At 37.2% G+C, this 14068-nt stretch overlaps 1 protein-coding gene across 1 annotated transcript in view; it reads right to left on the bottom strand.

Moving 5' to 3' along the window:
- Nucleotides 1–14068, bottom strand: part of CLSTN2 (calsyntenin 2) — a 548572-nt gene that overhangs the window by 19603 nt on the left and 514901 nt on the right. The window contains exons 9-10 of the mRNA XM_031959829.1: nucleotides 13645–13811; nucleotides 365–513 (exon numbers count right to left, since the gene is read on the bottom strand). Coding sequence (XP_031815689.1) covers nucleotides 365–513; nucleotides 13645–13811 — 316 coding nt within the window. The remainder of the gene's footprint in view (nucleotides 1–364; nucleotides 514–13644; nucleotides 13812–14068) is intronic.

Raw genomic sequence — 14068 nt, 5'->3', positions numbered from 1 at the left:
AAACTATAGTGCTATAACAGCGGGCATAATGAAGACCAAAGAATTGGTCTTGACAAAATGAAGACCAGAAAATTCTAAGTAGTAAAACAAAAAACTCCTCAAAAATGAAATTAAATAATGCATTTTAAAATATATTTACATAGGCATTTTCTGATATTTAGAAAAATGAAACAATCTCCTGCAATAGAAAAATGTGAGTAACACTGTAGGTTTGGAAAAGTGAACATTTGCTCAATGCTTAGTACATGGTAGCTTGTTTTGGGGGTTATTTTTAGGAACATTGTTTTCCCTCTTCCCAATCCCCATGGCAAGTACACTTTTTGCAGCACGATCAGCTTAATGGGCTTGATGGAATTGAACTTACTGGACTTTTGATGACACTTTGAGCCTCCTAACTCCTGTGGTGGGGAATTGCCTGGAATTGATGTAGGACACTTTCTGGAGAGCCTGATTTATATTCCCGATGTCTTCTCCTTCCATGACAAGAACTGACTGGGAAGGGTTGAAGTGATACTAGAGGAAATATATATGATTAATATAAAAGATAACAGGTACACAACACCTACCCAACAGTATTCAAAAAGACATAGCTTTGAGGAAAGGTCTACAATATAACTCTTGAACCTAAATATCTATAAAATAGTACATACATAAATATGATAATCTATTAATTATTTGCATATGTGTTATCTACTTTCTGAATTATTGCCAGCACAGCTTAAAAACCACAGTCGAATTTCTCTGCCACCTGGTAAACTCTGCTACTTTTTCTTGATATTCTTGCAGGAAATATTTAAATATCAGCTGAGCCAAACAATGGTGAAGAAAAAAACTGGAAAATATCATAATGTATTTGAAAACCCAATATTCATTGTTTTTGGAATATCCACTGCTCTGTGCTATTTGCTTCCCATTTGTACAGAGAATTGAGTGTTGACTACGGCTTGCTGTTGGTTATTGATTTTTGCCACAATCCTTGCCCATAAAATTGCTAATAATAATGTTATAGCAAAAGTGAAGCAGCAAGACTTCGAGAGATCTAAAGAAGTCATCAGGATAGAGATAGCGACTGAACTTGGGATTTTGTTGACTTAGGGAACTACTGGATGAGGAAAATTTCCTTTACCAATGCAGGTTGGCACCTTTTTTGTCATTTATCATCTTAGAATACTGAGAAGTTAAATGACTCTTCTAGGGTCACACAGATTGTAGCTGTCAGGTCCAGGACTCAAATGCAAGTGTTGAGGGTCAGCTCTCTTTTATGCCCCATTGCCATATTCTCTACTTTGTTTTTTTTGTTTGTTTGTTTGTTTTTTAAATTTAATAGCCTTTTATTTACAGGTTATATGCATGGATAACTTTACAGCGTTAACAATTGCCAAACCTCTTGTTCCAATTTTTCACCTCTTACCCCCCACCCCCTCCCCTAGATGGCAGGATGACCAGTAGATGTTAGATACATTAAAATATAAATTAGATACACAATAAGTATACATGACCAAAACATTATTTTGCTGTACAAAAAGAATCAGACTTTGAAATATTATACAATTAGCTTGTGAAGGAAATAAAAAATGCAGGTGTGCATAAATATAGGGATTGGGAATTCAATGTAATGGTTTTTAGTCATCTCCCAAAGTTCTTTCTCTGGGCATAGCTGGTTCAGTTCATTACTGCTCCATTGGAAATGATTTGGTTGATCTCGTTGCTGAGGATGGCCAGGTCCATCAGAACTGGTCATCATATAGTATTGTTGTTGAAGTATATAATGATCTCTTGGTCCTGCTCATTTCACTCAGCATCAGTTCGTGTCTCTCCAGGCCTTCCTGAAATCACCCTGTTGGTCATTTCTTACAGAACAGTAATATTCCATAATATTCATATACCACAATTTATTCAGCCATTCTCCAACTGATGGACATCCATTCAGTTTCTAGTTTCTAGCCACTACAAAAAGGGCTGCTACAAACATTCGTGCACATACAGGTCCCTTTCCCTTCTTTATAATCTCTTTGGGATATAAGCCCAGTAGTAACACTGCTGGATCAAAGGGTATGCACAGTTTGATAACTTTTTGAGCATAGTTCCAAACTACTCTCCAAAATGGTTGGATTCGTTCACAACTCCACCAACAATGCATCAATGTCCCAGTTTTCCCACATCCCCTCCAACAATCATCATTATTTTTTCCTGTCATCTTAGCCAATCTGACAGGTGTGTAGTGGAATCTTAGAGTTGTCTTAATTTGCATTTCTCTGATTAATAATGACTTGGAGCATCTTTTCATATGACTAGAAATAGTTTCAATTTCTTCATCTGAGAATTGTCTGTTCATATCCTTTGACTATTTTTCAATTGGAGAATGGCTTGATTTTTTATAAATTAGAGTTAATTCTCTATATATTTTGGAAATGAGGCCTTTATCAGAACCTTTGACTGTAAAAATATTTTCCCAGTTTATTGCTTCCCTTCTAATCTTGTCTGCATTAGTTTTGTTTGTACAAAAACTTTTCAGTTTGGTATAATCGAAATTTTCTATTTTGTGATCAGTAATGATCTCTAGTTCTGCTTTGGTCATAAAGTCCTTCCCCTTCCACAGGTCTGAGAGGTAAACTATCCTGTGTTCCTCTAATTTATTAATAATTTTATTCTTTATGCCCGACTCTACTTTGTAATATTGTAACAATAGCTCACATTTATATAGCACTTTAAGATTTATACAGTACTTAGTACAAATACCCAAGGTTTAAATGTTTCACTGTCAGATCCAGATTTAAAACTCAGAACTCTTGATTCAACTTTAAAATGCTTTAAAAAACAAACAAACTTGCTTAGTGATTTTTTAATATCATTTTCATTTCTGAATGTATTCTACTCTCTTATCCCCCACCCCCTCCTCCCATCCATGTTCTTTCCCTTACAGAAATGAATTAAAAAAGGGGAAAAATAGCCAGAAATCAGTTCATTGGCTATATCTGACAGTATATTATTCTTTATTTGCAAAGGATGCAGAGAAATGAATTTTCCTAACTCTTCACTGGGACCAAGCTTGGGCAATGTAATCAACTCATCATTCAGTTTCCCAGTGTTCTTTCTACTACTAAAAATAGCTCATAAAGTTCACAAAGTACTTGACTTACAACAAAGTGGTGAGATAGGTAATATGAGTAATTATTTTTATCTTTCCCCTTTTTCAGCTGAAGAAACTGAGACTTGGAGACAACTGAACAGCTCCTTCAGTAACACAAGTTAGAAAATATTGGAGAGTAGACAAACTCTTTTTTCTCTTTGTCACAGTTAATATTACATATGGTTTTTATGTACCAAAGCCCCATCAAATCTTAGGACAGTGCCATGTATGGTGACATTCTCCACAAATACAAATTCATGAGGGTGCATCATGTCATTCCTTTGTGTAAGAACTTATAATGGTTCCCCATTGCCTATTATATTAAACCCCAGATTATTAAAAGTCTGATAGCAACCTTTCCTCTCAATTCCTATTTCCCATTACTTCTTAACCTAAACCTCTCATTCTAATCAGATTGTTTTCTGCACTACATACACATGTAATCTATTTTTCTTTTGAGTCTTTGCTCAAGTCTGTCTTCTGTCCAGGATTGTACACCTCTCTACTATCCAGCAGTCCTAATTCTTCACTGCTTTAGATGCCCAACCTCTATTATGAGATTTTTTGGCCTAACTCTGGGCTAAAGTAATTATTATTCCTTTCCTCTTAGTTCATACAACACTTCAACATCAGGTTGGTACCACGTAGTATCTTGCAGTATCTTATGTACTTCCTTAACTTTACTTCTAAGACTGAGGTCAGAGATAATGATTTCTTTTTTTTTTTTAAAGTTTACATTTCTCAACAGTCTCTAGTATATTAGGCACAAAATAGATATTGAATATATACTTGTTAAATGAAAGAGAATCACATAGTAAGTATGAGAGGCTGGATTTAGACTTACAAAGAGATATTCCTCACACAGGCCTGGAAATTATTAGCAAGTTTTGTTGCTGTTAAGCTTATTATCTAATACTTTGTATATCCCACCCATTCCACCTAGTTATGCCCAGTGGAGCCAAGTAAAGAAAGTCCACTCCATCTTTCACATGAAGGATTTCATGTGAATGAGTAAATAGACTTATCAGAATTTTTTGAGATAAAAGACTGTGGTTATGAAGTATTGTATGTACTGAGGATATATAAATAATTTGTTGTTTCATTTTGCCCAGCTACTATCTTCAAATTTTTTGAATTTCAAACCTTTCAAGTATTTGGATATTTAATAAGTATATTTTTCATTCTTTCCCTCTTCTTTTCTTTCCTTCCATTCTCCCTTTATTATTTATTGAATTCTTATTATGATCTAAGTGTTTTATTAGGCACTGTGAGTAATAGTAAGAAGACAGAATCCTTTGCTCTCCAGAAGCCTATAATTCAGTTGAGATAATGGCTTGTACACAAGTAGAAAACAAGCCAGTACACAATGCTCCTTATGAGTTCTCTGGGTAACAAGCTCTGCAGATTTTAAAAAAGGAAGAGAGTGACAATGGAAGGGTTTACTGAGGATGTGGAAATGGATGCAAACTGAAGAAAAGACAGGGCAAGAAGAATTGGCTGGGTCATGAAGAATGCTAGTTTGAGATGTATGGAAGGCAGAGAAAAGGGAATAAATAAAAGACCAGAGTGGGGGCAAAAAACACAAGACATACTGAGATCTTAGGATCATAGGATTCAGAGCAGAAAGGGATCTTAAAGACCACCTAATGCACTTCCCCCCCTCCCATTCTCCTTTTTCTTCCCCTCCCTTCCCCCAAGTTACAGAGCTGGCATTCAAATCCAGGTCCTCTCAAATCCAATGCTCTTTCAAGTGATGGTGAATGGATTAGGGATAAAACAAAGGGGTTGTGTGTGGGAGAAATTAGAAATAGATTACAGGAAAAGTAGATTGAAGTTATTGTTGTAGTGGATCTTAAATGTAGTTTAGACTTTTTTTCCCCCTGGAAGTAATGGGGAAGTATCAAAGATTTTATCAAAGAAGTAATGTGATGAGAATGGTATTTTAGAAAAGCTCATATGGAAGAGAGCTATGAAGGATGGTTATGAGGAGGTGGAAAGAAGATTAGAGGCAGGGAAATTGGTTAGAAGACTATTGTAGTCAACCAGATTTGAAGTAATAGGTATCTGGTTTAGGGTTATATCTCTAGAAACAGAAAGGAGAGGACTTAAAAATTCAAGGGAAATATTGGAAGGCTAAAGAGGGTAATTCTAGCCTGGGAGATCAGTATAATGGGCATACTACTGATAACAATAGGAAAGTCAGGAGCTAAAACGTGTGTATTTGTGTGTGTTTGTATGTATGTGGGGGGAGGGGTAGGAATGATTATTTCAGTTTGAAATAGTGTTGAATTTGAGATCCCAAAGGGGCAAACACATGCAATAACCAATAGACAACTAGCAATATAAAACTAAAGCTTAAGAAAGAGCTGGGGGATGGAGATATAGCCTCAAGTATCATACAGATGGAAGAAATAGCTGACGCAATGGGATATGCTCCTTTTAAATCCCATTTTAACTATTAATTCAAGTGGCAAACCCTTTTGTCATAAGTAATGTCTGCAAAGGTCAACTTTAGCTCCATCCTGGGAAGGGGAAAATCATCATAAATTTCACAGACCTGGCACCTGAGTAAATGAAGTTTTCTAGAGAAGGATCCCTAGAGGAGGGTGGGTCATAAGTGACACACAAAAAGTTACCCTGTTAAAATCTAGAGCTGATAATCTTACCAAAGAGCAAAATGGACCCATGTGGGGGACACAAGCAAGTGCCTTGGATGAGGGTGGCACAAAGAACAAAGAGATTTTCTAGAGAGGAATGGCTTTCCAACATTTCACAGTAGCATGGATAGCGTATCTTCTTAGTTCAAGTCTTCTAGCATGAGAGAAGAGAATTAGCTAGAGAAGGCTGTGGATCCCTAGTTTACTTAATAGCTCAGTTGCCAAAGCATCTGGAAGGCAGCCGTGGGAAATGATGGAGAGTCTTACATTAATCATTTGTATCTTTGTTGAAGAAAAGAAAAAACATGCACAGTGGATAAAAATAGCAACAGCTTTAACTCTGCTTTCTCAGTTCCATGAGAGAAATATGAAAACCAAGCTACATTGAGGGCAAGAAAATCTAATATTGCAACATCAGACATCAGGTGACGTGGCAAAGCTGGTGGTGTCTTGGCAGACAGAAAAAAGCAGCTTGAAGCAAGGGAGACTTTAGGGGATGCGTGACAGTCTCCACTTTGCTGTATTTCTTGGTCCAAGAATATGACTTTTTTTTTTCTCAGCCAATAAGGTAATGTGCAAATTTATGTTGACTATGGGGAGCTGCCAGGGAGTTCTCTGACTGCTGTGTGATTGGGACAGATGTTTCTGGATGTCGAGCAGGATGCATATGGATTACATCGCTGCCTGAGGTCAAGCATCCCTGATGCTCCCTTTCATTCATTACTGGAGATGTCAATCTGAGAGGACTATCCTCTGCACACTGGTACCTACAAAAGTCTTCGGTTTCCTTTGATTTCCTTCTCTCACTTTGCCAAACCACAGAGTGGGCAATAGATAAAGAGCAGTATAGAAAGGACCCCCTCATACTGTTGTCATTTCACTACTGAAAACCTTTCCTAAACTAGACTCTCAAGAAATTAGCTTCTGGTTCCTGCTTTGCACTGGGCTATTTATTGGCAAAGGTACTTATATAGATGAAATGTCAGGAAACACAATTCCATACAGGTCCTTCATTGTTGGGAGATAATAGGGTGACCCTGAGGGACAGCCTTGGAGACAGGAAAGCCTGAAGTCAAGTCTTGCTTCTGAAACAATCCTATTGTGTGACCATGAACAAGTCATTTAACTTCTCAGGGCTTCAACCCACTTTCTAGTCACAGTGTGCTGGTTAACAGGTATTGATTGACAAAAGGAGTTCCCATACTGAGAGTTCCTCTCAGAGAGATCTGCTCGTTCCTCTTCAATAATAAGGGATTCATATTTTAGTAGGACTATGAGCTTTATTCCATTAAGAATAATATTATAGGTGTTATAGATTAGAAGATATAGAAGAATGTCATAGATTCTGTTAAGAAAAAAAGAAAATAGTTTCTAAAAAATCCCTGCAAGTGACTCAAAAAGATTCCAGAAATATGCCAGAAGTGGACTCTGGAAGATATTCGGGATCAGATGGTAATCTTCCAAACTACTGGCAAACCCTACTCATTTGGCTCATGTGAATGACTGATGAGTATGAAACATGGAATTATAGATTTCCTGAGCTGGAAGAAGGGACCTAGAAGATCACTTCATCCTATCCTTTTATTTGATTTTATAGGGGTGTTCACAACTTTGCATTTGACAAATGAGAAAACTGAGGTCCAGAGATGTCAAATGTATTCCAGGGTACATAACCAATCACAGCAAGGCTGAGTGCCTAGAACCTAGTTTTCTTGAATCTATACATAAATGTTGCCAACCCAAAAATATTTCTCGCCAACTAGTTAAGAATTATACAGTTGGAAAAAATAAACCCACAAATATTTCTTACCAACTAATTAAGAATTATACAGCTGGAAAGAATGAAGCAAATCAGTATTCAATGGACCAAAATCACTAAATGTTGAGTGGCCAGTTTAGCACATCATTTACTAAGTGATCTTCTCTGAAACCCAAAATGGGATTGGACTGATCTTAAATTAAAAAAGAAAAATTTGACCTGTGATCTATGCTCCACCAGGCATGCAATAAATATTTATTAAGTGCCTACTGTGCTCCAGGTACTCTGCTGTTGTTGGTCCATCATTCTCAAAGAGGATCATGACAACATTTATTTGAGTTGGATTGAAGTGAGGGAGGGCTGTACAAGATAACCTGCTTTACTTCCTCCTCCAGAGCTAACTGGATCCAGTGACAAGATACACACACAAAAAAGGCAAAAGGCAGACTCTGCTTTCAAAGGGCTCAGTCTAATGAAGGAGTTGCCATGTAAACAACATGCATCAACAAGTTATGTGCAGATTAAATTGGAAGTGATCATTAGAGAGAAGGCTCTGTCACTATTATGGAAGACTGGGAAAGGTTTTCTCTAGAAGGTGAAGTTTTAGCAAGGGCTGAAAGCAAGGCCAGGAGGCAGAGATGAGGAGGAAAAGAATCCCAGGCATGAAGAAATAAGGAGCTAGCTCAACTAAAACAATTCATGCCTAGACTGATTTTGAACTTCGCAGCTTCAACATTTCCTGTTCCACATTATCTGTAAATGGCTGGATTACAACACTGGATTCATCCTTAGCTCTTCATGCTCCCTCACTACACATATCTAATCATTTGCCAGTTTTTTCAACTAAATTGCCATAGTATCTCTTGAATGTCCCCAGTTCTCTACTTACAGAGTCATCACCCCAGTTCTGGCCCTCATCATCTGACACCTGGATTATTTCAATAACTTCCTGCCTTGACTCCCTGCCTCAAGTATTCAGTCTTCCATACAGCTGCTAAAGCAGTATTACAAAATACAGGAGTGCTTACATTCTTCCCTTGTTCAAAAAGTTCTGTCATACACTTTGTTTGACATTTAGGAACAAATGTAAAGCCCTTTGTTTGTCATTTAAAGCCTTTTATATAGATTATCCTTCCAGATTATCATGCATTTCATCCCTTTGCATACTCTGTTGGAAAGCCAAACTGACCTTCTTGTTGTCCCTCATACATGACAATCCATCCCTCTATATTAGCAACAGCTAGGTGATGTAGCAGACAGATCATCGAGTCTGAAATCAGGAAGATCTGAGTTCAAACCCAGCCCCAGACATGTATGTTTATGTGACTCTGGGCAAGTCACTTAACTAAAGTGACTTAACCTAGAAAAATCTAACCCTTTCAAATGTGGCTTTGATCCCTTAGATTCCACCCGTCTTCCCTTCTCAATAAAATTCTTCCTAGTTGCCATCACATTCCTCCTATTTGACCTAGAAATCAGTTTGCCTTAGTTTTCTTATCTGTAAAATGGGGATAATAATAGAACCTAATCTCTCAGAGTTGATCAACTGAGATAACAATGGTAAAGTGCTTAACATGGTACCTGGTTCATAGTAAGTACCATATAAAAGTTATCTAATATTATTATCTGTGTACTGGGAATGTGTTTCCTCTTAACCTCCAACACTTAAGAGTTTCTAAATTTCTTTCAAAGCTCAGCTCAAAGGATATTTTCTCCATCCCAATTTTTTTGTATTTTGTGTTTTATATATTATGCAATATATATATTATAATTTATATATTTGACTGTATATACAATATATATATATATATATATATATATATATATATACATATATATATTTATCAATAAACCTAAGTATCTAATGGTAAATGTTGGAGGGGATATGGGAAAATTGGAACACTAATGCATTGTTGGTGGAATTGTGAAATAATCTAAACATTCTGGAGAGGAATTTGGAACTATGCCAAAGGGCTATAAAACTGTGTGTATCCTTTGACTCAGCAGTGCCATTACTGGATCTGTATCCCAAGGAAATCTTAGAGGGAAAAGGACAAAAATGTTTGTAGCAACTCTTTTTGTGGTAAACAAGAATTGGAAAATGAATAGATGCCCATCAGTTGGGGAATGGCTGAACAAGTTATGGTATAGGAAAATAATGGAATATTATTGTTTTATAAAAATTGATGAACAAAAGCTGATTTTAGAAAGGCCTGAAAAGATTTCCATGAACAGATGCTGAGCAATACAAACAGCACCAGGAATACCTTGTACACAATAACAGCAAGATTATGCAATGATCAACTATGAAAGACTTGGTTTTTCTCAGTGGTTCAGTTACCCAAAGCAATCTCAATAGACTTTGGACAGAAAATATCATCTGTATCCAGAAAAAGAACCAAGGAGACTGAATGTAAATGAATACATGCTATGTTTCACTTCTTTTTTCTATTTTTTTTTAAATATCTCCCATGGTTTCTCCCTTTTATTCTGAATTTTCTCTCCCAATATGACTCATAAAATGTGTATTAAAAATAAATTTAGTAGGAAAAAACCCACCTATAGATCTATCTATCTAGTACATATTATGTTGTCTTTCCTGATAGACTGTAAGCTCCTTGAGGGGCTATCACATTTTTGTTTTGATAATCTCTACGTAGCAAAGTCCCCAACATTTTTGTTGTTGTTCATCCAGTTGTGTCTGACACATCATCATCCACAGGATTTTCTTGGCAAAGATATTGGAGTAGTTTGCCATTTTCTGTTCCAATGAATTAGAGCAAATAGAGGTTAAATGATTAAGTTAAGATACAGCTTTTAAGCATCTGAGACTGAATTTAAATTTGAGTCTTCCTGACAGGACAAGCTTTCTATATACTTAGCCATCTAGTTATACCTCCTGAGGCTAATTTGCTAGGCACTGATTCTCTGTACCTCTCAGCTTGATTCAAACCCAGGACCTGACTCTAGATGCCATGATCTTAGCTCTGCACTATATTTCCTTTCCTTCTCATAGAAGAGATCCTGATCAAAACAGCTACTTCTGGGGATGAAAGAATTCTCCAAAGGAAGCTTTTCTCTCTGTGAAAATTTATTACCTTCTAATGCCACACAATTTCTACCTCTGGCCAGATATGCCAACAGGAATACCAACCACTCCAACTAGACCCTTTCAGCCTTGTAAGAAGGCTGAAGGATCCATGGTTTATGATACACTGGAGAGTTTGGGAGTGGAAATACCACTACAAAATTAACTTGCCTTCTTTCCCCCTTCCTTGCCCTTACTTTTCACAAATTTTCTATATTCACATTTTTGTTCTAAATCTGAAAAGTCCTAATTGTACTCATCTTTCTTACTTGGCCTGATATATCTGTCAGAGTTGACCATCTCCTGGAAATTCTCCTCTCAGGGCTTTCATGATGTGATTCACCTTTGGTTCTCCTCCTACAATTTTAATCATTCCTTCCAAAGGAATTACTCCTTTGCTTATTCATTACCCAGATTATGTCCCAAGACTATTTTAGGTCTCCTCTCTCTTCTCTTTTTGTGACTTTTTCAATTTCTGTGGGGTGAATTATTATCTCTATACAGATTACTTATATATCTTTGCATCTTGTCCCATTATCTATACCAATCCTTTTTACAATGTTTCTCTTAGGGCTTTCATCAGAGGAGGTCCTATGCTCTATGAGCAAAGCAGAATTAAATTAGCTCAGAAGAAATATGAGATGCACGAAGTTAGAGAATCTACCTCACATGTTCTTAGGGACCATTTGTGTCTGACCTGTGGCAGAGCCTTTTGAGTTACTATTGGTCTGATCAGTTAGTCAGACACATTGTAACTTGACCCTTATATAGCGGTGTTATTTGGGTGCCCTTTGAGAATGAAGGATAACAATCTAAGCTAACCTGTTAGAGAAAACTTCATGAAACACAGATTGTGTCTTATCTAGTACAATTTTTTGCATAATGCAGGTAAACTATTAGATTTACTGACTGATAGAGATCAGCTAGAAGATTCTAAACTTTCACATTGGAGAGTAGGTAAACTGAGGACTAGAGAGAAATCAGAGAATCTCAGAGTTCGGAAGGACCACTGAGATTATCTAATCTACCTCTTTTAATTTTACAGATGAGTAAACTGAGGTTCAGAATGTGGAAGCAACTTGGTCAATATTATAGATGCTGAAAGGAAGAACTATAATTTGAACCTTTTCCCCTTCCTTGACCCCCAATTTATTGCTTTTTCCACTGTACCACACTCTCTGCCCCCTGGTAAATGCAAGGAGATGTTTATTGTCTTTTATACCATGTATCAATAGTGCCAGTTTGCTCTGTCTGGGATTTTGTATTTCCTAATAAGGATTCCCTTGCAGAAACTTTTCTTGCTTTTGTATGTAATCTGCTTGCTTAATTAGACTCTTAAAGAACTACCTGCTTGATGTTCCTCCATACCTAGTTGGCAGGAAAGCTAAGAGAGTGAATAAAGAGATGTTAGACACAGGGATTGGAAAGTTGTTTGCCTAGATAATATATGTGAAGCTCTACACTATCAAGCAACTGTTCACAGCCTGGGAAATACAAGTCCTGGGCAAATAGAAAAAGGGACAGAAAGATGGTAGCTCTCTGGTCCAGATTCTCTCCTCAGGACCCTGGACAGGGGAAAGCCTATGCTCCTAATGCTAGGATAGGTCTAGGGCTACTCTTGACACCACAGAAGGGCACTTTGTGTTTGCTGAGCTATTTTCCTTATTAGATTTCACTTCCAACAGAAGGAACCTTGTAGAGAAGAGAAGGGGGATCAAGTTCTGGAGTCAGGGAGACTTGGATTCAAATCCTCCCTGACACCTATTAAGCTGCATCATGTTGTGGTTTGTTATTCAGTTGTGTCTGAATCTTTGTAATTCTGTGGACCATATTGTCTATGGAGTTTTCTTGGCAAGGATACTGGGGTGATTTATTATTTCCTTCTTTAGTGGATTAAGGAAAACAGGGTTAAGTGATTTGTCCAGTATCATATAACTATTTAGTGTTTGTGGCTGGATTTTGAATTTGGGTCTTCCTGATTTCAGGTCCAGCATTCTATTTACTGACCTACTTAACTGACTCCTGATTAAGCTGTATGACCATGGGCCAATGTAGTTAACCTCCTCTAAAGTTCAATTTAAAGAATTCTCATGGGGACAATAATACCACCTACTTTACTAAGTTTTGGTGATATTTCTCACATGTGTAAGACCCTTACTAAATTTTTAAATGCTATAAAATAAAAAAAAAAACATTTTTATCTTAACTTTTTAGCAGGAAACTGAGATAGCTAAGTGGCACAGTGAAGAGAGAATTGGGCCTGAAGTCAGGAAGACCTGAGTTTGAATTCAATCTCAGAGACTTACTGGGTATGTAATCTTTGGCAAATCACCTAACTTCTTATTGTCTCAATTCTGTCAGCTGTAAAATGAGAATAATGTTAGCATCCAGAATTTTGAAAATCAAATGAGATCTTTATAAAATGATTAGCACAGTGCATGGCCATGGTAGGCCCTATATAAAAAGTAACTCACCACCATCATCACTTACATGAGTTGCTCAGAGATTATGTAATATTCAGTGACAGAGCTAGGGACTGAATTAACATTTTCTGATACCCTCATCTTTTTACAGCATTGCTGCTTAGTGAGGGTGCTGAATCAGTGACCTCTTACAACTCATAATACAAGGAATAACCTTTACTTTCTGCCTTTATTGTATCCCAAATGACCCATGTCTTTTAAAATCAGAAGCAGATCTTACCCAGAAGGCATTGATAACTGGTCTGCTTCTGCATAAGGAGCTGATGTGAACACTGAGAGTGTGTCTGACCTGGATGTTTTCAGAGACTATGGCATCTCACTTTCTAGGGTTCAACTCGGATGCCATGGGAACATTTGTCTCTCTGCTGTCATTGCTTCTCTGCTGTGACACTTTATTTCCCTGGGACATTATAGGAAGTCATATAGCTTCTGGGAGTACACTCATACTATGTGTACTCTACCCAGTGTGCACCACTTCATAAATCAGTTCCAAATGTTATCAAAGACGATGTCAGTTCATTCCTTACCTTTATTCCTTGGCCGAGACTCTCCAGGGAATTAATATCCAAACCTTCCTTGCAGGCCTGCAAGCAGGAAATCACTTTCTGACTCTCAATTTTTCCTGGGCGGATTGTGAGACTGGCCAGGCTGCCGTGGAAATACTGAGCAAACCGTGGTTTTGTGACTTCACCTCCTATGAGAAAAGCAGCACAGGGCATTATCCACAGGGACAGAGGGAAAGGGTTCATTTCAGTGCAATTTAATTCCAGTCAATTCAGCATTTACCAAGCACCTACTTTATTCAGAGCACCAGAATTCAGGTGCTGGGGAAGATACAAAGTTTGAATGAGTCAAAGCCCCTGGACTGTGAATCATGGAACTTTATAATGCAGTAGAAGGGGTAGGAAAGATACAACTATATATATAATGTCTTACTATATATAGTAACTA

Source organism: Sarcophilus harrisii, chromosome 3, assembly GCF_902635505.1.
Source record: "Sarcophilus harrisii chromosome 3, mSarHar1.11, whole genome shotgun sequence".
Taxonomy (NCBI): Eukaryota; Metazoa; Chordata; class Mammalia; order Dasyuromorphia; family Dasyuridae; genus Sarcophilus; species Sarcophilus harrisii.
The sequence above is the reverse complement of the archived record's forward strand: the minus strand, read 5'-3'. Positions and strand labels throughout refer to the sequence as shown.